Source organism: Callorhinchus milii, unplaced genomic scaffold (genome assembly GCF_018977255.1).
Source record: "Callorhinchus milii isolate IMCB2004 unplaced genomic scaffold, IMCB_Cmil_1.0 Scaffold15, whole genome shotgun sequence".
NCBI classification, from domain to species: Eukaryota; Metazoa; Chordata; class Chondrichthyes; order Chimaeriformes; family Callorhinchidae; genus Callorhinchus; species Callorhinchus milii.
Window position 1 is genome coordinate 4453627 of NW_024704756.1, and position 26701 is coordinate 4480327.

The 26701-nt window shown below is 43.6% G+C and overlaps 1 protein-coding gene across 1 annotated transcript in view; it reads right to left on the reverse strand.

Moving 5' to 3' along the window:
- srpx2 (sushi-repeat containing protein X-linked 2) overlaps window positions 1-22433 on the reverse strand; it is a 31610-nt gene extending 9177 nt beyond the window's left edge. The window contains exons 1-6 of the mRNA XM_007891611.2: window positions 22370-22433; window positions 21908-22073; window positions 15638-15721; window positions 14274-14465; window positions 4973-5149; window positions 2990-3116 (exon numbers count right to left, since the gene is read on the reverse strand). Of these exons, the coding sequence (XP_007889802.2) occupies window positions 2990-3116; window positions 4973-5149; window positions 14274-14465; window positions 15638-15721; window positions 21908-22004 (677 nt within the window). The 5' untranslated portion in view covers window positions 22005-22073; window positions 22370-22433. The remainder of the gene's footprint in view (window positions 1-2989; window positions 3117-4972; window positions 5150-14273; window positions 14466-15637; window positions 15722-21907; window positions 22074-22369) is intronic.
- Between the last annotated feature and the right edge of the window lie 4268 nt (window positions 22434-26701).

Here is a 26701-nt window from a genome sequence, read left to right on the forward strand (position 1 = left end):
TTCAAGACGTCTCAAAGCGCTTCATAAGTTATATTGTGAAGTGGAGTGACTATGTATTTTGTGGGCGAAAGGCACAAAATACACAGTGTGATTTCAGCACAAGGCAAGAGTCTGATGTTACCCGAGGACGGCAGCTGGGAATATAAAACCAGACCTCTCGTTCCGCACCACTGAACCGCCAGGAGCAAAGCAACTTTGATCATGAACCCAGCATTGAAGGCAAACTAGTTTTCGAATCAAGTTGCTGTTTCTAACCTGCAGGAATTCCTTAGATGCTCTCTTCCCCACCCACCCCACCCCCTCTCCCCCCACCACCGCCTCTGCCCCCACCCCCGCCTTCAAATAGTTCCAGGCTGTTCCTGAACCCCAGTGTTACTGAAATGCTGGCAGCCAGGTTCACCATCAACAAGTGGCACGAGATTGCAAACCTGACTGAAACATACAGAGGAGAAGGAGCAGTTCACTATCAGTGGGACGAGTGTTAAATTAAGTTACTCAATCACCCTCTGTGAGCGAGCTCTGCAATAGCTGTGCGCCAAGGATATTGCCCACAGAGTAAGCGTTGCCGGACATTCACAGACAAGGGCATAGAGCTGAGGCACAGCAGTGCCCTGAAAGTTCTGCATGTCATCCATGTTCCTGACTGCATGCCGTGCACCAAAGTGTTAATGGTGGGCCTGTGGAGAGCAGCAGCTGACATCTGCCCACCTTATGTTGTGCCACCCCATAGACTACTGTGGGAAAGAAACTGTGAAACTAAGGTCCGCTATATAACCTCACCTTATCCATTTGCTCCACGCATTCTTTTGCTATCAGATTTTAAAACAAAAGCACCCTTGAAAATAATAAATCCTTAAACCTGATTTCCTATTATGATGATAATAATAATAATAATAATAATAATCCTTGCCTTATCACATCGTCGACATGTCTCAAAGCGCTTCACAGGACTTTAATGTGAAGTGCAATGACCATATATTTGTAGACAAAACACAGCAGCGAATTTGCACACAGCAGTGTCCCACAGATAACCAGGACACATTTTATTTAGGGGTTTGTTGGCCAGGACACTTGGAGAAACTCCCTTCTCTTTTTGAAATAGTGCCACCTGAACAGGCAGACGGGACCGTGGTTTAAAATCTCACCTGGACTGCAAGCTTGAAGTCCCCATGTGGGGCTTAAACCCACAAACTTCCAACCGAGAGGCGAGAGATCGTCTGACGCCTGGACCATGAGCTGTCCCAGTGCCGTTATGGACACCTACTTTGCTGCTCGTTTTTTTTTTATCCTGTCACAAAAAGATGCCTTGCAAGATCACACAGGGACGCAAATCGCTCATATCTACACTCGGTTCATAGTCTCCATTGGCACCTTCCAGCCAGACTATGGCAGATCAAGCATGTGGCTTCAGAGCTGCATGGCTGGAAGGTGGCCTGAAGGTGGCACTACGATACAGTTATAAGTACCAAAGGAGGAGACCATCCCAGTGCAGGTAACGGATTCGTGGATGAAGTCTTTATCTACTCAATTTATGTATTTATTTATACTTGTTTATACACACAGAGCAGATGCCTGGCAGTGAGGTGCAAGGCAGCAATTCGCTCCAGCAACTCTGCCAAGCAGCGCGAGAGAGAGGTGGTGGGGGGGTGGGGGGGGCTGACTGCAAAGCTATTTGTTACCGCAAAGATTGAATCAAAACAAAGTGGATTTTCAGCCCGGTGCATTTACAGATCGGGTGCGTGGAACACAGGGGGTTAAAGAGTAATATACCGGACAGGGAACTGAAGGCGAAGTACTTGCAATGGATGGATGGGATATCGGGAAAGAATGTGTTGGACCAGGAAAAGAAACATCCCCATCTGTCTGTTCAGGTGGACGTCAAAGATCCCACGGTGCTATTTGAAACAGAGAAGGGAGTTCCTCCCGGTGTCCTGGCCAACAAACCCCCAAAGGAAAAATGGTCATTCACTCCATGGCTGTTTGTGGGACACTGCTATGTGCAAACTGGCCGCCATGTTTCGCCCACAAAATACACAGTCAATCCATTTAGAGTATAGCCAGGCATGGCTGAGATCACAGAGATAGAGCTTACAGTAGCTGCAGGTTACTTTACATTATTCGACAGCACGCGTGGAACAAGCTAGTGCAGGTTTCAAAGTATTGACCTGGATTATTAAACAGTAATGATCGGAGGTATTTAAGCCAAGGCTCCTTGCTTCTGATCAGTGTGTTACCAAAATGTTCCTGTGTCACATCAAGCATCCAATTGTGCACTGTTACTGTACAGTCAAAAGGACTGTTTGTGAACACTGTAGTTGTGGTACTAATCAAGTAAGATACTAGTTAGTATTCACTGAGGAAATGTCACTCTCTTTGACCAAACACAAGCTACTGCTCTTTGCCAAGAAGTAATCACATCTGCTAGAAGGGGTAAAGATTTGACAGATGTTTTACTGGGGAATTGCAGTATACAGGAATCCTCAAGGTCTTGGCATTAGAGCCTCAGTTGAGTTCCCTCTCATTATATTAAAAAAATCAAATTAATTTATTTTAGATTGAAATAATTCAATAGGATCACACGTGGAGGAGAGGATTTGAAAAGGTCTATCACACGCTCTATCACATCAGCGCTCCATTGCAAGGTGGGTGCTAATAACATGGCACCAGAATTACTATCGGCAATATAGACGTTTGCAAGGTTGCCTGATGTGATCTGATGACTGATCAGTCACCTGAACAGGCACTTCCAACAATGTCTCAGTCCCCAGCACTGCATTGTAGTGTCAGCCTAGACTGTGAGTTCAGAGTCTCAAAATGGGTCTTGAATCCATAACCTTCTGAAGAAGAGACTAGAGTGAGCCAAGCTACAACTAAGAGACAAAGCACACTAGAAAAGCACCTGGATTAACATTCAGATTTATCTACTGTACTGAAACCACAGATATTTAAAGAGCGAATACTGAAACAGTGTCTGTTGTCCCTCACTGACTTTATGCTGTGCTTATCAGCAGGATCCTTTATCCTTGGAGGGTCCCAGTACACTCGTGTCATCATCTTGCCCGGCTCTGCCACCTTCACCCGTGACCCCGGGCATTTTATCCTGGGGGGTTCATGATCTGTTGGCATCAATAAATTGAGGGTGAAAATGGTTAAATTATAATACAATACAAAATTACATTTGTATAGGCCTTTCAGGTCAGGAGGATGTCCTAAGGTACTGGACAGTCAGGGATTTCACGGCATATTCTGTGAAGCGCTTTGAGACATCTAGAAGACGTGAAAAGCGTTATATGAAATGCAAGGATTATTATTATTATTTGGAACCGAGCTGGAGGTTGAGATCAGGGCGGGTGGGTAGGAGGGTGACCGAAGGAGCGGTTGAAGAGGAGGGTCTTGAGATGTGCCTTGAAGGAGGCAAGGGAGGGAGCGAGGCGAAGGGAATGTGGGATGGAGTTCCGAAGGTTGGGGTCAGAAAAACTGATGATTAAGTGGCAGTTAAATTTGAAACTAGAAAGCATTTAGTTATTCAGCTAGCCTCAGGGAATTCGGGAATATTGGAGAAGATTTTTTTGCACCAAATTCTCGTGAGCTTAGCTTTCGTACATCCCGTAAATGCAGAGTCAATTGAGATGTTTAAACAGCGAGACCGATAGGTACTTGTGAAGGAAGGGCAATGTAGAAAAATGGCATCAGAATATACACAGAGCTGGCACTATTAAACAGTAGAGCAGCCTGACGGGCTGAATGGGCTTCTTCCTGTTATTATCCCCACCTGTCCTCTTCCTTTGAGTCATTAGCAGTGCTGCACAGGTTAAACCTGGTCTCTCCGCATCCTTTTTCTCATTACAGCATCTCTACGCTTTGAACTAACAGTGGGAGCACTTTCACATGCCTTTCAAGCAGTGGTTCAGGATCATTAGTGGTGCAACATAGTACTTTGAGGGGATTAATATGGAAGGGCAGAGAAGGACAACTGGCAGCCCAAAGCTTTGTTCATAAACTGGCTAAGTCCACTCAACTTCACTGACAGGGAGACAAGAAAACCCACCAGTGCAAATTTCTTCAGCTTGTACGGGGTGTACTCTGAAGGTGTAATTCACTGCCATAAACTGCAGTTGAAGCAGAGTTCAACAATTCTTTTAAAAGGATTTTGAAAAAATTTCCAAAAAAAGAACATCAAAGGGTACAGGGAGCTAGCGGGAGAGCAAGATTCAGCATTAGGTGGCTCACGTAGAGAAAAGCACCAGTGCTGGTTGACCAAATGGCCTGTTTCTGAGCGGTAGTGTTCTATCTGCGTATGAATTGAGAGGAGATTTGGGTTGAAATCCCTACAATTAAATAATAATAATAATAATCCTTGCATTTGGTATAGCGCTTTTCACGTCGGGAGGACGTCCCAAAGCGCTTCACAGAACACACTGTAAAGTGAATTGACTGTATATTTGTGGGCGAACGCAGCAGCCAATTGCGCACAGCAATGTCCCACAAACAGTCGTAGATTGAAAATGACTAATTTATTATTGTTTTGTTTTGGAGGGATTATTATTAGGCTCTGTGTGGAGTAAGGAAACTTGCCCAAGGTTTCGCCCTCTGCCTGGAATTGAACTCAGGTCTTCACTTGCAAAGCGAGTGCTCTAACCACTGAGCTACAGGACTCCAGTTTCAAGGATGACTTTTTCGAATCCTTTCAAAAGCGTTCTGTCAACATCATAGAATCATAGAATTATACAGCACAGTAGGAGGCCATTCGGCCCATCTTGTTTGTGCCGGCTCTTTTAAAAGAGCTATCCAAAACAATCCCACTCCCCGAGTCACACAGTACTTCTTATCAGGTTTGGGTACTCTTTAAGCATGGCAATGGGTTTCCACATGTGTCAGATTCTCCGCTGACCACAAAAAAACTTTCTTATTATACACAAGCTGCAAGAACACGGTTCTTAAAGAATGAAGTGGAACACGAAGTATAATTTACCTACACAGAATGGTTCAGTCCCACTCCACTGGCCAGTCTGCAGACACACTCTCGTTCGGTCTCCTTCCAGCTGATATCCTTGTTCACATATGTACTCACACCGGGAATCCATGGCAGACCCCTTGGAACATATGTAGGTGCCATATGGGAAGGCTGGCAACATGTGACAACGCACCTCTGGGGATCAGAATAAACAAAGTGAGAGTTAGATTCCCCACATCCAAGACAATGGGATCTAATTTTGCCAGTTGGGTTAACAACCCACGTGCAATATCTGAAAAATGTACAAACACATACAGATGCTCTTAATTATGTAATTTACTAACGTGAAAGTTTCAGAATTACCTGGGACCCTTTTTATTGCTGTTTACTCACGTAATTAAGAGCTCCTTTAATTCCGCCCCCACAATATATGTCCTTGTACATGGTTAACCCAATCCATATATTTTGCACAAAGTTGTTAATCCAAATTGCAAATTTTGCCCTAATGTGATCCAGATTATTTTTCACACAAACATTCATTAGGCCTGCCTTGTGTATTGGATTTACGGAGCTGATCTGGTTCAGGTTGTTCATGAGTGTCTGTGGTGAGACTTGTATTAATGCACAGCACTCCTGAATGATGTGGACGTCTTTGAATTGGGATATCTTGAAAATAATTCTTGTTTTTGATATAGCGCATTATCATGTAGTTGAAACATCCCAAAGCATTTCACAGGATTTACTGTAAAGCGTAGTGACAGTGTAGGTGAACACAGCAGCCAATTTGCACACAGCAATGACCCATAAACAGCCATGGAGTGAGTGACCAATTTCATTTGGGGCTTTGTTGGCCAGGACTTCCTTCTCTTTTTGAATAGTGTCACGAGACCTTTAACATACACCTGAGCAGGCGGAAGGGAACTCAGTTTGATATCTCATCTGAAGTACAGCACTTCCAACACTGGAGATTCTGACACTGACACTGGCCGACAGTGAAATAGTTGGAACAATCTTCTGACTCAGAGTTGAGCATGCTACCAACTGAGCCAGGCTGACACTCAAAAACAGGTACATTATAGCACAATACAAAGCACAATTAGATCAGACAATGCAGAAGACAAACAGGATTATAATAATAATCCTTGCATTTGATATAGCGCCTTATCACGTAATTGAGACATCTCAAAGCACTTCACAGAATGTACTATAAAGTGAATTGACTGTATATTTTGTGGGCAAAACAATAAGCCAATTGTGCACAGCAGTGTCCCACAAACAGTTGTGGATTGAGTGACCAAATTATTATTTTTTTTGTAGGGTTTATTACTCCCGGAAACCTATCCGCCAATTGACTAACAACTGTGTTCCTACTTACTGCTGGGTAAACAGAGGCATGTGGAGTAATAAAATTTGCCTAAGGTTTCGCCCTGCCCGGGAATCGAACCTGGGTCCTCTTGCTTGCGAGGCGAGTGCTCTAACCAATACACTACAGGACTTCACAATTCTGGTTGGTGAAACTATTATTCATTCTGCAGCAAAAGGTCAACTGACTCTTTTTGGGGCAACATTATTGTTGCACAGGTCTCAGCTGAGCTGAGCGGTATATGGTGACTGAGCACTTTAGCCGTCTCCAATATCATGAAGCATAGATACCTAACACAGATCAAATACAGGCCAGCATAATTCACAGAGGTTTCTTCTTGGACCGATCCAGTATTACCCAGCCAGCACATGTTAGATATACTTGTCAACATGACAAGAGTTCAGTGGTCTGGGTTGCGAAAGACAACCTCAGCTCCAACACCAGGAAATATTTATTTCCAGAACAGGCAGCCAACAGCTGGAAATTATAATCGGGAATTACACTGCTGATATGTGACACCTCTGAGTCCTGTAGCTCAGTGGTTAGAGCACTCGCTTTGCAAGCGAGAGACCTGAGTTCAATTCCAGGCAGAGGGCGAAACATTGGGCAAGTTTCCTTACTCCACACAGAGCCTAATAATAATCCCTCCAAAAAACCAAAAACAATAATAAATTGGTCATTTTCAATCTACGACTGTTTGTGGGACATTGCTGTGCGCAATTGGCTGCCGCGTTCGCCCACAAATATACAGTCAATTCACTTTACAGTGTGTTCTGTGAAGCGCTTTGGGACGTCCTCCTGACGTGAAAAGCGCTATATCAAATGCAAGGATTATTATTATTATTATTATTAACAGGCTCCAGAAGCTGCCCGCCTCTTACACCTTACCCAACAACATCTACCAGTAATCATCAATAGGAAGTCAAAGAAATACGGAAAGATGGAAAGAGTAAGCCTAGGTTAAGCTGCGATGGAACGGAATGGATTTTCTATCAGATCGCATACATCAGCCACAGAAATGCATCAGGTTTATGAGACACATATCCTGGCTCCTGCGTTATGTAATACTGTAATTATATCATTGTCTGGCTTGGTCAATTGTTTGAGGCTTTAATAATTGCCCAATGTCCACAGGTACAATCGCGAACCCAGTTAAACCAATCTAAAGAAATCTACACGTTTGTTTTCCTAGTCTCCATTTCCATTCACAGCGGGTGCTTTAATCTGAGTATTTTCATCCACAAAATACAGTCACTTTACAGTGTATTCTGTGAAGCGCTTTGAAACGTCTCAATGACATGATAAGGCGCAATATCAAATGCAAGGATTATTTTTAATCATTATAGTGTCTCGAGATGCAAGATCCATCATTGCACTGTACTTGCATTGGTTAGTTCTCACATCTTCTGTAATTGGCATTTTGGTTCGGCTTTTAAATACAGCTTACATCTGTCGGTGTACACTTTGGCATTCATTAATTTGCTGCTATTATTTTGTAGGTTTTATTGCTTCATCAACTGTGTGGCACTATTGTATTGCACGCAGACTGCATTTACGTAAGCCGTCTGGGTAATACTGTCTCCCTCGTGAACAAATCTCTTATTTGAATTTCAATTTGCGAGGAGTTCCATGTTTCAATATCATGAGGAAACCCTGCATTCGACTTGGCAGCCGGCTCATTACAGTAAAATACAAAATTACATTTGTATAGAGCCTTTCAGGTAGGTAGAACGTTGCAAGGGGTCAGTGATTTGGAGCCGAGCAGGGGGGGTTGGGATAAGGGAGGGTGGAAGATAGGAGAGTGGCCGAAGGTACGTTCGAAGAGGAGGGTCTCATCGCCCTCAAGATAGAACCAAATCTGATAATCGGAACCAAATAAAAAAAACAATAGTAAGCATGGTAAATCATTTAACGCCTACACGTTTCCATTTTGAACACTTGAAAAAATATTGACTTGAACCGATATGGTTATTGCAATATTAGAAGCGGTGAATGTTCTGCTAAAATAACAGGAAGCAGCCTTGAAGAAACTGCAGTGAAATAAAATACAGATTGTCTTTAATGGGAAAGTGTGTTTGACTTTTGTCAGACATGCTTTCCAACTGGACGTCAGCAAGACCGAGGCCCTCCTGATTGGCGGGTGCCAGCGCTTCCGTACCTCGGGCATTGGCAGCATCAACCTCCACGGCTGCACACTCACCCTCACTAAGCCAGGTAGGAACCTGGGTGTTTTGTTTGACCCTGAATTGTCCTTTCTCCCCCACATCCGCACCATGACTGGCACTGCCTACCACCACCTCCGCAACATTGCCAGACTCCGCCACTGCCTCACCTCTCAGGCTGCCGAAACCCTCAGCCGCGCATTCGTCGCATCAAGGTTCGATTACGGGAATTCCCTCCTCATCGGCCTTCCCAACTCTTCCCTTCACAAGCTGCAGATCATCCAAAACTCTGCAGCTCGTGTACTCTCACGCACCAGGCTCCGTGACCCCATCACTCCCACCCTCGCCCGACTCCACTGGCTCCCCATCCCTCAGAGGATTAAATTCAAGATCCTCGTCCTCATTTTCAAGTCCATCCATGGACTTGCCCCCTCCTACTTCTCTGACCTGCTGACTCCCTACCAACCTGCCCGCTCCCTCCGCTCCGGCCTGCTCCATGTCTCCCACCTGACCTGCCCTACCATCGGTGGTCGGGCTTTCAGCCTCTCTGCCCCCACACTCCGGAACTCCATCCCACGGTACCTTTGCCTCGCTTCCTCCCTTGCCTCCTTCAAGGTCGGTCTCAAGAGCCTCCTCTTCAATCATGTCTTCAGTCGCCCTCCCACCTCTCTGCCTTCCCTCACCCCTACCCCACCCCTACCCCATGCTCGAGTCCTGACCCCTGACTATCCAGCACCTTGGCCGTCCTCCCAACATGAAAGGCGCTTTATAAATGTCATTTTTTTGTTGTTGCTGCTGTTCAGGAACTTTCACTTTCCCCTGAATGGATTGGATCTGTGTGAACCACTTCCAACAGCCTTGATCCCACAAATGGTCAGAAAAACACTGATTTGCTTTATTCTTCACATTCAAGGCCCTTCTCTTTGACTGCACTTTTCACCTTTCCCTTCCCCACCCACTCCAGCTCCCAACCCCTAGCTTGGGACCCCAGCCAGCAGTGCCAAGCTATTTGAGACATCCTCCCAAGGTCAAAGGTGTTATGTAAATGTAGATTGTATTGCGCAGTATTGTGTTATTGCTTGGAGATGTCCTCCTGACATGAAAGGCCCTAAATCAAAAGATTATTATTGAGATTATTATAAATGGGTAACAGTGCCCATCGTTTAGTCACAGACAAGTTGTTTTTATGTCAACTTAGAGAACAGTCTGAAGAATTAGAATGAAAGTGTTGAGTACACAAAATAAGCTTCAATGTATATAGGCTACTATTGGCTATGTATATAGACAATGTACATAAGCAATTGTCCACCGCGTTTCGCCCACAAAATATACAGTCAATTCACTTCACTGTATATTCTGTGAAGCGCTTTGAGTCGTCTTTACAATGTGATAAGGCGTTATATCAAATGCAAGGATTATTATTATTGTTATTGGACGAGCCTAGCACTTGGGGCAAGGCTTCTTGTAGGACTAGTCCAAGTTGCTTTGTAGGACTATTATCCTAACAATGCTCATTCCAACAATCTATCTCTGGGATTTCCATTTGTAGGTGGGATGCATGGAATTCTCAGTTTGGTTTGGATACTCTTAAGCATGATGGGTGGCTGATGGGTTTCCGCACGTGTCAAACACCCGCAGACCCCAAAAAAAATTCTATCAATCTTCCGGTAACCAGTTAAAAAGAATAAGCAGTGTAGCTGGATTCCTGTTGACGCGCTCGAGGTCTCAGCAGTGAGCCTCGTCTGTGGAGATGCTGCTGTGTTCAGAAGTGGCCTATTTTCTGGCTGTTCCAGACATCGCTGGGTTCCAGACAGAAGCCTTGCCAGAATGACAAAATGCCTCTGAGACCAGGCATCGAAAGGCTACAGATTCTGCCAACACTGCACCTATCCAATTGCACAGGTCTAGAGAACAATCAATTCACAGTAGTTTCCTTTCAGCTTTAGAACCTGCACTTCTGTAATGACGAGTGTCAGCCTGGCTCTGCTGTTAGCAATCTCCCCTCTTTGTCAGAAGCTTGGGTGCAAACCCTTAACTGTCCAGCGCTTTGGATCGTCCTTTCAACGTGAACGCTGCTATATAAATGTAATTTGTGGCCAAATTGAGAAACACTGTTAAATCAAGATCCTTGATCTGCCAGATCAGATGGAGGTCTAGATCTTACGTCACTCTTTCAAGAACAGAGGGGAGTCTCTCCCTCTCAGTGTCCTGGCCAAAAATCTCCCAGATAAAATTGGTCACTTGTTTCATGGCTCTTCCCGGGACATCGCTGTGCGCAAATCGGTTGCCGCACTCACCTACAAAAATACACAGTCACTACACTTCACAAAGCTAATTAATTTTGTGAAGTGCTGCCAGACATCTCAAGTACATGATAAGGCGCTATATCAAATGGAAGGATCATTATTGCACATGTGTGCATGCATGTACACATACTGTAAATACGTGCACACATTTATAAGGTAGGTGCACACATGTGTGTTTTCGTTTGTCTGAGGGAGGAGCTTTATGATCCCTCACTACAGTATTATGTTTTCTTTCTCATTCCATCTGTTCCAGCTCTCTCTCTCGCTCTCTCTCTATCCCTCCTCTCTGTCTCCGATTATCTTTTGTTCCCCAGCCCTTGGCTTGAAATCAATGACTCATCAGTCTCGAAACGCACAAAACAGGCCAAAGGGCATGAGCAAGTCAAGAGGAAACACCAGCCTGTGAGAGAGACTTTGTGAGCCAGAGACGTGACCAGTAAAAAGGGGCAAGTGTTCTCAAGGTCCTTGTGCCTGGAACATCAGGGTTCATCACATTTTTGAACATGTGTGGGTGCGTGTGTGAAATGGTAATGAATATGCACCCCCACTTCACACACACATAAGCACATTCATAAGTAATCTTAGATGTAGAATTGAACAAAAACCTTAGTGCAGCTTTGTGCTGCAAATCCATTTTTCCAGTGTCAGTCACACATACACATACCCAATACACACACACACACCCATATACACATATACCCATAAACACATACCCATACACACACACACATACACCCATATACACATACCCATATATACACACACACATATACACATGCCCATACACACATACCCATATACAAGCACACACACACCCATGTACACACACACACAAATGGAAAAGGAAAATGTACAGTTCGGGAAAATTGTTCCCTTGGAAGACAAAGAGTTAATTTCATGGTGTGTCGAGGGTGACATTCAAACAGTTGCCAAAGACGGCTGTCAAAAACCCCTCAATTGTTTCTGACTTGATGAACCACACACTGTTGTTCAAAGAGTTAACACTACGGGAATGGGCTGGGAGGAGTGGCCGAGCTTGGTAATCAGCTTGATTTGATCTCACCCCCACTGAAATTCCCTTCCAAATCCCCCTCGCTGAAAATCTTCCCTTGTGATACAGCGCCTTTCACGTCAGGAGGACATCTCAAAGCAGTTCACAGGATTTATTGTAAAGTGGAACAACTGTGTGTTCTGTTGGGAAATCCCTCCGCCTCGCACCCTCGTTCCCCATCTTCAAAAACCCTCCTTAAAAACCCACTCTTTGTAATGTGCTTCCGACCAACTTCCTCCTATCCTTTCTTCGTTCGTGATTCACACTATCCCTATAGAGCGCTTTGAGACACTTTCCGATGTGAAAAGTGCAAGGTCTCACTGCTGGGCAGCTATAGGCGAATACCTCTATGTAGAAAGTCCTGGAGATGAGATGAACATCCAAAAGCAAAAGCGTACTGGAGAGCCGACCGGCCTCAATCAATCCTTTGTTATATATTCTTAACATACAGTGTACAGTGTACAATGCAGTTACTGTTCCAAGCCAGGAACTATAGTATGATCTCTATTGTTCAGCCACACATGTGCCAAAGAGGCCTGACATCGCAATTTGCTTGGGGGAGGAAGGGGAGTGTGTGTATGTGTGTGTGTGTGTGTGTGTGTGGTTGGGGGGCAGGGGGTGGGGGAGGGAGGGGGGACATGAGTGATCCAGAAATCTGCAAATACAATTACACTGGTGAGTCATTTCCAACAACACTGAGCAAACGGAAATAGTTTCTCTTCTTAAAGCGTGCACCGATACAGTCCTTCAGGTCGGAATCTGTATCCGTCATCACCAGGTCTCTCACTGGCCATCATTAACCTGCACGGTTGTGACCTCAGGGTCACTTGCATTAAAAAAAGACACAAACAACAGCGACTCTAATCTGTGGTTGCAATGAAGCCGACAGAAGGGCATTTTACTCAGTAACAATAATCTGTTTCTGGACTGTAATCCTCTTGCTGAATAAAATCAGACAATGATTAAATTTTTGCGGTATCGTGTGTTCTCTGGTGTGCTGTTGCTTTGCCATCCTCATTATCTGTTAACACTCAGACCTCACGATAATCCCATTCCGTCAATTTGAAGTCCCCCGCTTCTCAATTCAGGGAAACGAGACAGGGTTCTGTTGCAACGTCTCAGGATCACTCATGTTTCCAACCAAATTGTCGGTAACTGGTTAATAGAATTTTAGGGGATCAGCCGGGTGTCTGATACATGTGGAAACCCATCACTGTGCTTAAGAGTATCCAAACCAAACTGAGAACTCCATGCTTCCCACCTACACATGGAATTTGTTGGAATGGAATGTGCTCTCTCTCCCCAGAGAGTATGAGGTGCAGGTTGGTAAGAGCCAAGGTTTGGGGACCCCAGAGTGTGGGTTGGGGTAACTGCTGGAGTCTAACCAGCTAAAACTATATAACTTGCAGATGAGATCAAGTGGGCCAAAGGGTCTTCTTTGCCTGACCTGCTTTGGCCAATTTGATCTCATCTGAAAGCTATCCGGTTTCACCATCTCTGCCAGAAATTCCATCCCATGCAATGAACAGGAAGAGGAAATTGTAGAAAAAAGCGAGCAGCCTCAGGCTACTTTAAATCAACTCAAGTAGTCTGTAAGGCAAACGCAGCATAAATTAGTCCAACCCACATCTGAATCCGCAGCATTTAAATAGACTTTGATAAAATCGATGGCATTTCACTATTGTTTGTGTATTTGTACCCCAGGTTCTCACCCCGACTACGATATAAGTTGAAATATATCTGAGCCTGGTGTAGTGGTAGCTCTCTCACCTCTGCATCAGAAGATTATGGGTTCAAGTGTCACCTTGGGACTTGAAATCACATAGTCTAAGATGACACTCCAATGCAGTGTTGGGAGGGTGTTGCATTGTCGGAGATGCCATCCTTCGGATGAGACTTTAAACCAAATCCCATCTGTCTGTTCAGGTGGACGTTAAAGATCCCATGGCGCTATTCAAAAAGAGTAGAGGATTTCTCTCTCCCGGTATCCTGGCCAACAAATCCCCCAAATAATAAAATTGGTCATTCATTGGTCATTCATTACATGGCTATTTGTGGAAGATTGCTGTGTGCAACTGGCAGCCATCTTTCGCCCACAAAACACAGTCAAATTCAGTTTACAGTATATCCTGTGAAGCGCTTTGTGATGTCTCGCCAACGTGATATCAAATGCAAGGATTATTAAGACTGCATTGATCGCTTGAAATAGCTCAGTTAAGCAGCCATCCAGTGACGGTAGACTAACAACAACAACAACAAGCAGGGGGGTGGAGGTGGGAGGGTGGCTGAAGGCATGGTTGAAGAGGAAGATCTTTAGGCAGGATTTGAAAAGGCTAAGAGAGGGGGTGAGGTGGAGGGATTGCGGGATAGAGTTCCAGAGCGTGGGGGCAGAGATTCTGAATGCAGCAAGAGAGTTAATATAACTGCTCAGACTCACGTTTGCACCTGCTGAAGCCAGACCAGCGCCTGCTCACTAGACACTGCACATGCCCTCGCCCCAGCAGCCTGTAGCCTCTGTCACACAGTATGGCACAGCGGGTCCCCAATGTGCTCCTGTAGTTGGGGCCCCTCGGTGAACGGCAGTCCACATAACCATCCTCGACTCTCAGGTGATTGCACCATCGGGGCTCTGAGGAGAGAACCTCATGTTAAAATAGAGCTGGGTTGACAGAGAGTTAAAATAATCCCTTAAAAAAATAATAATAATAAGTTGGTCACTCAATCCACGACTGTTTGTGGGACACAGCTGTGCGCAATTGGCTACCACGTTTCGCCCACAAAATAAACAGTTAATTCACTTTACAATATATTCTGTGAAGCGCATTGAGAGTTAACGTTTCAAGACATGATAAGGCGCTATATCAAATACATGGATTATTATTATTCCCCAACCCTCCAATTTCCTCAATGGAAGGCAGGAACTTAACGACGGAATTATGCCTCCATGTTTTAACATTAACCTTCAGTGTTCGCTTTATATATTAGAATTTTACTTCATTTTACTCTGGTAGATCCAGCTCATACAGCACACAGTAGATCATTGCTGGTGTAATTCCAGGTTTTGCTTCATCCTGCATGCCTGCGATTAGAATTGTTTTCCCATCCTGTTTATAAATTCGCAACATAATTCAAACCTCTGGAATTTCACTTACCGGTGGTCCCACACGCTTTACTATCAACTTTCAGCTTTTCCAGCTGATGACTGCAGCAAACAGATGCAGAACCTCTCCACCACTTATATAAACATTCAGTCTCCTATTCCTTTCACACATACTGTATTTCCTTTTCAACTACATTGTTTCTCCTCATTCTATAAACCCTCTAAATCTGAAAGCCTGTTCAAGAGCCTGCACAGAGATATATACCAGATGCTAAACTGAACTGGGAACGTAAACTCGGGCAATATTTTCAGAGGTACCAAGTCAGCAGGACGAGAGTGCCTTGTGAAAGGCAATTTAAGGGTAGACACCAGGCTGTATCTCTTTAGCTCTGACGAAAGATTGTCGACCTGAAACGTTAACTCATTTTCCTCTCTCCATGGATGCTGCCTGACTTGCTGCGTGTTCCCAGTGACTTCTGTTTTTATTTCAGATTGCCAGCATCTGCGGTATTTTGCCATTTGTATTTCTTCCCTTCATGTCCCCCGCCCATCCGCCCCACCATTGGCAGTCGGGCCTTCAGCTTTTCTTTCCCCACACTCTGGAACTCCATCTTGCAATCCCTCCACCCCGCCCCCACCTTTGCTTCCTTCAAGGCCCCTCTCAAGGCTTTCCTCTTCGATCGTGCATTTCCCCTCTTTACCTCTGTAATCGACGTGGTAAGCACTGCCAGTGTATTGGACACTGTAATCGGTGTCTCGGCTTTCCGGATACGAATACCCAGAACCTAGAAAACAAGGAGATTGACTGACTTGCAAAGCTCATCAAATTCCAGTGCAATCACTTCACAGAGCCCAACGCAATTCAGCAGGATCTAGCCATTTTGAGATATGTGGTTAGCAAATATGCTTCAGATTTTTATTGCAGAGCCTTCACCCGCACTATTCCCGAGGGGGGGAAGCAAAAAGAATTGGACCTGACACCCTATGTAGATTGGAGGGGTGGGAGGGTGGGGATTAAGGATTAAAGTCGAGCATACTTCTTTGTGAAAGTCTGGGGACTCTAAGCCTTGGCATCTGCCAACATGTGCCTGAACTCCCGGCGATTAAGGCAGGCACATTCATACCAAACAAACTGAACATGCACTCTCAGTCTATCAGTGGCTTGTTTGGGAGACTTAAACATGGGTGAAGCATGGGTTTCCATGTATCAGACACCTGGCGGACCAAACCAAAAAAATATAAAAAGTTATCGGCAGATACTTAAGTTTCCTGTAAACTCTCAACTTGTCGACTCTGGGCTGATGTGTTTTACGGGATGTATAAGTAATATGCCACATTTCAGTCTGGTCTGACTAAAATCAGCTGTTCTCCTGTAGTTAAAGTAAGCCTGCAGGTCCCATGGCCATTAACGTGTTGGGAGCACTTCAGCCTCTGCAGGGGATGGAATGTTTCAGGCATGCCAGAACCTTCCTTCCTTTCCGAAGTGAAATTAATCATTATAGTCAATAACAGGGGGAACACGGGTGGGTGGGGGGGGTGGGGGTTGGGGGGAGGGGTGTGTGGAGAGGGGTGTAGACAAGGAAGAGAAACAGGTATGAATGCCAGTTAAATGAGTCTGCCTTTTTTATTTTTAATAGCCCTTCATTAAGCATCCCTGCAGTCACAAGGCACATGCATCATCTCTATAGAGAAGAACGACTTTGGAAAAAGTTACTGAGCTTCCTACAGTGATGAGGAAGGCAAGTGGAACAATATTATGGAAAGTAAAATGTTGATAGAAAACCACAAAAGCTGTTGCATAACAAGAGGCAAAACTGGCACAAGACAGCAGGCACCTGAGAGTCCTCAGTGCAGAGTATGAAATAGCAGCAATGATTGCCAGGTTGTAATCTAATAAATAGGCTCAGTTGATGATAGTAATAAGACTTGCATTTGACATAGCGCCTTATCACGTCAATGAGACATCTCAGAGTGCTTCACAGGATACACTGTAAAGTGGAGTGACTGTGTATTTTGTGGGTGAAACGCAGCAGCAATTGCACACAGAAATATCACAAATAGCCATGGAGTGTGATCGATTTTATTTGGGGGATTGTTGGCCAGGACCCCGGGAGAGAGAAACTCCTTCTCTTTTCGAATAGTGCAATGGGATCTTCAACATCCACCTGAACAGGCAGACGGGACCTCGGTTTAATGTCAGGTTGCCTAGCAAAGGCACGTTAACGGTCTAAAAGTGTATGAATTTGTCCAGACTTCACCGGCAAGACAAGAGCTTTAGAAGAAAGATGGATTTTCGATGACAGAAGTGGAGGATTTTCTAACTGACCTGGTTGTGTACAGACTCAGTAGATTGGCCCATTTGCACATTGCCAACCCTAGCTTAAAGATAAATGTTTTTCATTTTGCCTTGGTACCCAGTGGAAAGAGTTGTGTGTCTGTAGTACACACAGAAGCTTTGTTCATTGTTTCACTTGGCAACTGCTACATTCACCCATTAACAGCAGCATAAATGAACAGTGATCTAGTAAGTGAATAAGACACGTTTAAGGGTTTGGGCATTGGATTTATAAGCCCCTTCTCCAGTATCTACAATCCCCTTGACTCAGTGATGAGGGTAGTCTTGCTCTCACTTCCCAGCCAATTCTGCGGGATAGTGCACAAGAGGGACTGAGGGCAACTGTTCCTTCAATCTCGAGTTGTACAGAACAATGACAAACTAAATTAGCAACACTGAGATGGCAGAACAGCTCAGCAACTGACTCAATCCCTCACATCATCAAGGCAGTTCCCTCCAGAATCGAAACCTAATTTGTCCCTACTGAAAGAAATGTCCAATCTCTACATTTATAGAACAATCACAACGTGAGGTGTCCATGCAGTTACGGTTAGACAGCGAGGTCTGTTAGCAAGTTTGAAAATTGAGACGGTCAAATATGTTTATTTGGAAATATATTTATTTGGAAAAACAAATATCTTTTGCCATTGGAAGGCGCCACAAACTATCTGAGATACTTTAGTCACATTCCCACATCGTGCGACTCTACTCCTGTCTCTCAGAGACATTAGCAGATAACCCAGCTACATGGTGGTGCACATTTTCTTTACACAAATTGCAGCTGCCTTTGAGAGAGAGAGTCCATTCAGCCTTTGATGAATATCTAACAATAATAATAATAATCCTTGCATTTGATATAGCACCTTATCACATCGTCAAGACATCTCAAAGCGCTTCACAAAATATGCTGTAAAGTGAGTTGACTGTAAATGTTTTGTGGGCGAATCACGGCAGCCAATTACGCCCAGCAGTGTGCCACAAACAGTCATGGATTAATTATTATTTTTGAAAAGAAAATTACCTCCGGAAAAGCGATCCGCCAATCAACTAACAACCAAGTTCCTATTTACTACTAGGTATACAGAGGCCTGTGGAGCAAGGAAACTTGCCGAAGATTTCGCCCTGCCCGGTAATCATACTTAGGCCCTCTCACTTGCAAGGTGAGGGGAGGGAAAGGCAGGTCAATGGGAATGAATGGATTGAGCCAGCTTGGTCACAGTGGGTTGAATGGCCTTCTTCTGCGCTGTAAATTTCTATGGTTCTATTCCCATCATGAAAGATACCCAGTGAGTTCATTCTGAACCAGGTGCATCTTTTATTTAATTTTTTTCGTCACCATGATGCTGAGTAATGGATAATCCAAAGTCAACGCTATTCATTTAAGAGTGCTTTGGGATAGAGTCATAAACTGCAGGATTTACAGCATGTGTAAATGGTGGGAGGAGGAAGGTGGGGGGGGGAGTGAAAGTACTGGAGGGCAATCAGCATTTGTAGAACCGTAACCCAGTATAAGGGAAAAACCAAACTCCCTCGTATGTCAAAGCTGGCAAGATGTAATTAAAGGGCAAAGTAATGACAAGTTGCCAGTACAGGAAGCTCCTGTCACAATTGACACAACGTCTAATAAAATAACTTTCATTTTGGTAGTAACGTTTTTACAGCACATCCTGAGCGGAATTCTCCCCCATTGATTTTATAATAAGTGAAGAATTTCACCAACAGTCCCCGCCCCCACCTCTTCTATTCACATTGCCCTCATTTTTGCCCCCCATAGAGCATTCGCTTCACAATAGAGGATCAGGTTTGATTCCAGACTGGACTACATCTTAGGCAACTTGCCTTACTCCACAACCTCTGTTTACCTAGCGGTAAGAAGGAACCCAGTTGTTAGCCAATTGGCGGATCACTTTCCAGGAGTAATAATCCCTTCAGAAAAAATAATAATTTAGTCACTCAGTCCACGACTATTTGTGGGACACTGCTGTGCACAATTGGCTGCCGCATTTCGACCACAAAACATTACAGTCAAAAAACAAACATTCACTTTACGATATATTCTGTGAAGCGCTTTGAGACGTCTCAACGACGATGTGATAAGGCACTATTTCAAATACAAGGATTATAGGATTATTAGAAATTATTTTCCGGGTAGGACGAATATCAATTTTATCATTTTTATTGGCTGGGTAGTTAAGTCACGAAGGGGAGATCACTTTCTCTTGTGCTGGAAACAATGGGAATGCTGGTGAAAGTTGTGTCGGCTGGAGTGGGTTATATTTTTCCAAACTCACACATATTATTAATCAATGTAAACACATGTTCTCAAGTCCATTACTCCTGGTCAATCAGCAGGTTTTACTTTGCTTTTTTCCCTGCAGTTCAGAACCTCCTGTTGCCGCTTGAATCTATTAGGACCATCATAGCTTTAAACCCCTCAATAAATCTCGGCTGTGTTCAATCAAAAAATATTTTACAGCTCAACCCGTCAGCTAATCAGCCTTTGGCCTCTCACCAAGTCGAAGCAGAATACGTACAAAAAAAACTCAAAAGCAGTCCGGCACAAAGCCAAAGGCTAGCATTTGCAATGGTTAAATTGCCTCAAGTTGTTGCTTTATTAAATGCAATTCTGTGCTGGGGAAATGTGGTCTTCAAATATTGGCCTATGGGTCATCGAATATATGAGCTGGACAGACAGGAAACAATTTCTTAATTGTTAAACATGGCTTAATTTTGCTGTGGAACTGCCCAGTGTTGCCTGTGGAGTCCTGTAGCATAGTGCTTAGAATACTCGCCTCACATGCGAGAGGACCTGGGTTTGATTCGCGGGCAGGGCAAACCCGTAGGCAATGTTCCTCACACCTCTGTTACCCAGCAGTAAATAGGAACCTGGTTTTTAGTCGATTGTTGGATCCCTCAAAAAAATATAATAATAATCTGGTCAATCAATCCACAATTGTTCATTTGTGGGACAATGCTGCCTTTTACCACAAAATATATAGTCAACAGTATATTCTGTGAAACGCTTTCAGACGTCTCCATGACCCAATAAGGCTCGATATCAAATGCAAAGATTATAATTACTGCTCATTGCATCTCACCCCCCCCGCCCCAGAGATTTCCCCGCCCACTGCACCTGGTGTGTAGTGGTTAGGGGTTGCGGTGTTACTGCAAAATCAAGTTGTCACAGCATATGAATGTCTCCCTAATTTCTCTAAGCCATTAGTTTCAGACACTGGGCCAAGAAGCAGCAAGCAACCTGCAAACAAGACAGCCCTGGGACAGGAATTTGATGAGGTTGCGATCTTCTGCACAATTAACTATTGCTGGGATGGCTCGTGGGGAACAGCGGTTGGCCTGCAAGTATTACAAACTGCAGCGCATCAGAACAGATCCCTGTAATGTCAGAAAGCCCGAGATTAACATTACGAGTCTGTAACTCACAGGCTATTTTATATGGCACGTGCAAACCATATAATTTTTGTACGCAAGTGCTTGTTATAAGGCTGATCTGCCTGATCTGTCCACTCCTGCAAATCATTATATCAGAAGACAAGAAAGGGGAGGTTGAGAGGCGATAATGTTGAAATCCTTTTGTTACATTTTACCAGTGACTAATCGCCGCAGATGGTACAGCTGTTTTTAGGATATAATTGTTTAATAGATGTTGGTTTATAACTGATCCCAGTTGTTTATTTCTCAATGAACTTGCAGCAATTACAGTACCTACCAATCATTAACCCTGTGGAGCAATTCTCATTCTGCGTTAACACAAAGAGATTTTTAAGTCGCTCCCCCACATGCAGATTTTTTTCAAAAAAGTTGTTGTGCAATTTAAATCACATTTTAGCCCCCAAAATGACGTGCCATTAAAATGATATCTTGGGTGTGATTTGTGGCATTTTGTAATGCATTCCTTTCGAATTGTCTTGTAGGCTTTTGGCTATAAAATAAAGCAGTCACTACACTTGATGGTATGTGCTGTGAAGCACTTTGAAATGTCCTCCCATCGTAAAAAACATTACATCAAATGTAAGGATTTTGTTTGTTTATTTTTATGCGATTTTCAAATTGAGACTGAATGTAAGGATTTTCTGCACAATCTTACACTTTAAGACATTGGCCTTAATGCAAATTTTTTGAATTTCATAGGTTTCTGAAGCCCCTTTCAGTCCCAGATACCCATTATTCTATACTTGGCTGATTAACTTCACAGCATGAATTAAGAAACTCCCTTGAAGACGTTTGCACGGTAAATTTTTAAGTACTGATCCACGCATATTCCTTAAATTAGCACTGGAGTATCGCTGCTAAAGGAATAACGCAAATTTTACCACTACACTTCTCTACATCTGCATTGTAACTTTCAGTGTTGGAAGCCCTCAGCACATCATCGCTCAAGTTCACAAATACACCGTTTAACGCCTGACAGAATGCTCATTACTCGAAGTGTTCAAGCTGGATTTCCCCATTAGAGCATTCACATTCAGAAACAACTTTTACACGGAACTAGTTAAACAAACTCAGACTAGAAAAACGGCATTTACAATGGCATTTTAATATTTTATAATATACTGCATATAAAATTACAAATGCTCTATCATGCATTCGCTACAATAGGCAGAGATCAGACACTTACCTTCATACCCATATCCATACCCATATCTGTATCCGTATCCATTGACAGCAGCCATCCTCACAGAGACAGACAGGAACAGAAGTAGGTTTCTTAACATGACTGCTTGTTGTTCAGGTCTAACTCAGTCTGAAACTTCTGGACGTGGCTCATGCATGCAGCACTGGATCTATGAATGAAATCGAGAGAGGAATTCAACTGTGTCAAAGGCGCCGTTGCTGTGGCAATAAATCACTCCCGTGAGCATTGAGACAGAGCATAATATACAAACCATATGCCAGACAATCACCACGAGTAAAGTGACTCATTCCCTGGTAGGACGGGTCACTGAAGAGCTCACCAGCAATAAACGTCACTCATAAAAGATCTTAGAACACATAGCAGCGGATAAAAGGGAGAGAATGATAGATTTGGATGGACAATGTTAGATTTCCTCAGAGGAGCAGATAGAGGATAAATCACTACCTTTGGATTCTATTTCCACGCTACTGTTCAGTACATGTTCCAACCCTGGACTTTGCTGCATGTGAGATGTGAGTGTGCTGGCGAGGGGTGCTAATGGCATCACTCCACTCCATCAAGGAAAGGGCTTCAAGAAGTCTCTTAAAGCTGTTCTGTCCATCCTTAAGACATCACTGTCAACTTAAACATGTTGCATTGAGGAGCTGGGCGCTAAGCAACAATAATAATCGTTGCATTTGATATAAAGCGTCTTATTATGCCGTTGAGACGTCTCAAAGAGCTTCGCAGAATAAACTGTATGGCGAATTGACTGTATATTGCGTGGTTGAAATGTGGCAGCCGATTGTGCACAGTAGTGTTCCACAAACAGTAAGTGGAACCTTTCTAAAACATATCGCTTTAAGAGTTTAATTCAGGGGTTAAAACTAAGCTAATAAGAAACAGCTTTTGCTTAAGACGTCAGATAGAATTTTGCAGTGCTGCCTTAAAGGGTCAGACTGGGAATGGACAATCTGTGTTTGCTGTGCAATGTATCTCAATCCAACTGGATCAAATTGTGAACTTCGTCGTGAAATATCATACGTGCTATCAACAATGAGAGGTATTTACTAAGCGGGGTTTGCAATGGTGGCAATTTTCCCTGCAAAATGTTTTCTCACATTTTCACACATGGTACCCGTTACCCCCTACGATCCTGTAACCCCGTGAGCACTGGGCAGCATCTGATTCTGGACAGCGCTTGTCTTGTCATTAATTGCCGACCACCCAAAAAGCCACCAGACAGACTCGTTCTCTCCAAGACTGAATGGTGTTTTGCAGAACAGACAATTATTTTGTGGCCCAGTCACTAAATAACGTATTTCACAGTTCAGCTAAATTGCGGGTCTGTTGGGGGTGGGACCAGGAATCTCGGACTCCACACAAGATCACTAGGTCGGTTTGGATGAAGAAGACCCTTTGGCCCATCTGATCTCACCTTTCCAGAATACACACCCTCGTCCTATCACAACATTGAGCTGCTTTTCAAATGAGTCCCAGTGTCCTGGCCCCCACCATTCTCTAAGACTCCCTAACATCTCAGGATTCACTATTGAATTTGTAACCTCTTAAAAAAGACTTGGCGTCTCTTTACATAATGATATTTTCCGATGTTGCAATTTGCCTTTCCGCAAAGGAAATGGTGCTACATCAAGAGTACTATGCGACGCAAGTTTAAGTTCATCAAAGTTCATCATCATTTTGACATTGGTCTATAAAGAGCAAATTTAGTGATGACAACAACAACAACTTGCATTTATATCATATTAATAATCCTTGCCTTTGATATAGCACTGCATTGGATTGTCAGCTTAGACAATGTGATTCCAAATCCTAATGTGGGACTTGAACCCACAACCTTCTGACGCAGAGGCGAGAGTGCTACCACTGTGTCCTTTATGCAGGATAACATCTCAGAGCACTCCAAACCAAGCTCGGAATGGTGGCACAGAGTTGACTTGATGTGGATGGTTGTGAAGAGATAGAAAAAGAGTCTGTAAAACCAATTCCTATTATAATATTCACATTGAGTGATGGATCTCACCATTCTTCAATATTGGAAGTTGTACAAAGAATTCCTGTACTTTGTTTTGCTGCTAATAGAATATCATTTTAATAATATAACCCTTGCCTTTGATGTAGCGCCTTATCACATATTTGAGATGTCTCAAAGCGCTTCACAGAATATACTATAAAGCAAATTGACTGGAGGCAAGGGAGTAAAAGTGTTTAACCGCAGGGTTTATGGTTTTATTTCAATTTGCAAATTCAGACACATTTTATTTCTGAATAATGCTTCAGAGATTTGAACTGTGGAATAAAACTATGGAGTTATCCTTTGTGCCATAGGTTGTGGTTTCTCTTGGATTGTGATATTTTCCCAGCATAAAGCACGACCGCATAATTCAATACAGATCTGGAAAGAGAGTAATAATGCATTGCACGAATGTCTCTCCTACTAGAGTTTAATTGCCCTTCAAGTAATGATGACAGCTGAAGAGGCCAAGTAGACGCCCGATTTTACAATGAAATGTCAGAGCACGAGTGTCTTGTGCGGTGAGGATATCCAAAGGAGCTGTGATTTGAAAGATATTTTCTGCTAAACATGCTCAAAGGCTCAGAAACGTGCAACAAACAAATGAGATTCGGCACGAAAAATTGCAAATGCTTGGCTGAGACTTAATGTTAGTGACAAGTCTCTGAACAGATCGATGCTGGTGACACCATTTACACAGAGCAGATGTTCAGTAAGGAAATCATCAGCTTCAAGTCAGACTGGCACAACTACTCCTTAAAATGAATGGATTCCGTGTTTGGATTACAATAGGGATCAAGTGATTATTAATTCTTAAATTAATGGCACTTACCTGGCAAATACAGGGTGACCGAAAAGTCATGATACCATTACAATATCTTAAAGTCTTAAAGAAGTTATGATTTCGTTTAGATAATAGGGTAGCTGAAAAATAAGACTTTTTGGTCACCCTCTCTACTTGCGATTCCTGCAACTTACAGCTATATTATCCTTTCCCAGTGAATCTTTAATGCGCTCTAATTCAAGTGAGTGTACTTGCCTCATGAATGACAGTCCATCAATCCATCCATCAATCCAATCCATCAATCCTCCGCTCAATGATCACTTCATTAGTTCGCAAGTTTATCTAGTCCCACACAGATCAGGAAGGTTGAATCTTTTGGTTTGTGTTGAGTCAGCTGATTTCAGATGGGACTGACCTCAGTCACTGGGTAAGTGATAGCCAACTGTCAATTTCTATGGTTAACTCTTCCCACTTCACAGACAACAATAAATTGCATTTACATATAGCGCCTTTTACATCAGGAGGACAATTAAGGGTTTGCAACCGAGCTGGGGGTTGAAATCAAGAGAGCCGGAGGGTGAGGGTTGGAAGGGGGCCGAAAGCACGATCAAAGAGGAAAGTCTTGAGACGGGCCTTGAAGGCGGCAAGGGAGTAAAACGCCAGTAAAAGTGTTTATCAGCAGGGTTTATGGTTTTATTTGTATTTGTTTTAAAAATTGCTTCCAACCAAACAACTCATTATGGAAGTGTTCCAAGTGGTTCAGACTCTGTCTGTAGCAGGTGGCTCACAGCAGCGCTTGACAAGTGTGTTACTCATACGGCTGCTCTACTCATCTGCATGTGTGGTCTGCAGACACACACAGGAAGAAAGCAAAAAACTGTCTGTGTCGTGCCATCATTCAAACCTCGCTCCCCCCACTCTCACGCTCCCGCTCCTCACATGATTAAGAAAAAAAAGTGTTTTAATTTATGGCTGAAACAAAATGTCATGTAGTTGATTAAATGTGACGGGTTTTGGGAACGGTTTCCACAACAGTCAGTGAGCGATTTAAAACGGTTTGGAAATGAAAACCAGCCCCCAGCATCACGGTGAGAAACACCTCTCTGCATTTCTCAGTGGTGTGGGAATGGCCACCTGCTTTTGTAATATGATTCAGCTTGACAAGCACCTTCTCCTGGGAATCCTCCTGACCTGATTCGAATATTTTGCCTGCTGTACTCTCATACCGCAAGATGTCCCCCTCCATTTGCCACATTCAAAGATTCCCCCAAATATAAATGCGTTACCCAAAGATATTGTTCCGAGTTCCCATAGCATAGTGCTTAGCGTGCTCACCTCGCAAGCGAGAGGACCCGGGTTCGATTCCCGGGTATGGCAAACCTTAGGCAAGTTTCCTTACTCCACACACCTCTGTTTACCTAGAAGTAAGTAGGAACCCGGGTGTTAGTAGATTGGCGGAATGCTTTCTTGGGTAATAATCCCTCAAAAAAAATTTGGTCACTCAATCCATGACTGTTTATGGGGCATTGACGTGTGTAAGCTGCCACATTTCACCTACAAAAACACACAGTCAATCCACTTTACAATATATTCTATGAAGGGTTTTGAGAAGTCTCAACGACGTGATAAGGCACTCTATCAAATGCATGGATTATGATTATATATATTTTTATTAAGATAAGGGCAGAATATCCTTGCAAAGGGTTAGATTCACTGACGATAGACTACTTTGAAACTTTGACATGTACACTGTCTCTCTCAAGAGCAGCCAAGATCTGTATCTGTCTCTGGTCTCAGCATGCCTCTGCATTATCTGCCATCAGTCTTTCACTGGATGCCCAAGCCATCAAATTTCCTGTGTGCAGAAATATTGATATACTTCTCTCCTTGTAGTTCCATTCCTTCCTCTCTGACCCCATTAAGGACTTACCTCAGTCTCTTCAATATCGATATGCTCCCTCTTGGTGACATCATCCGC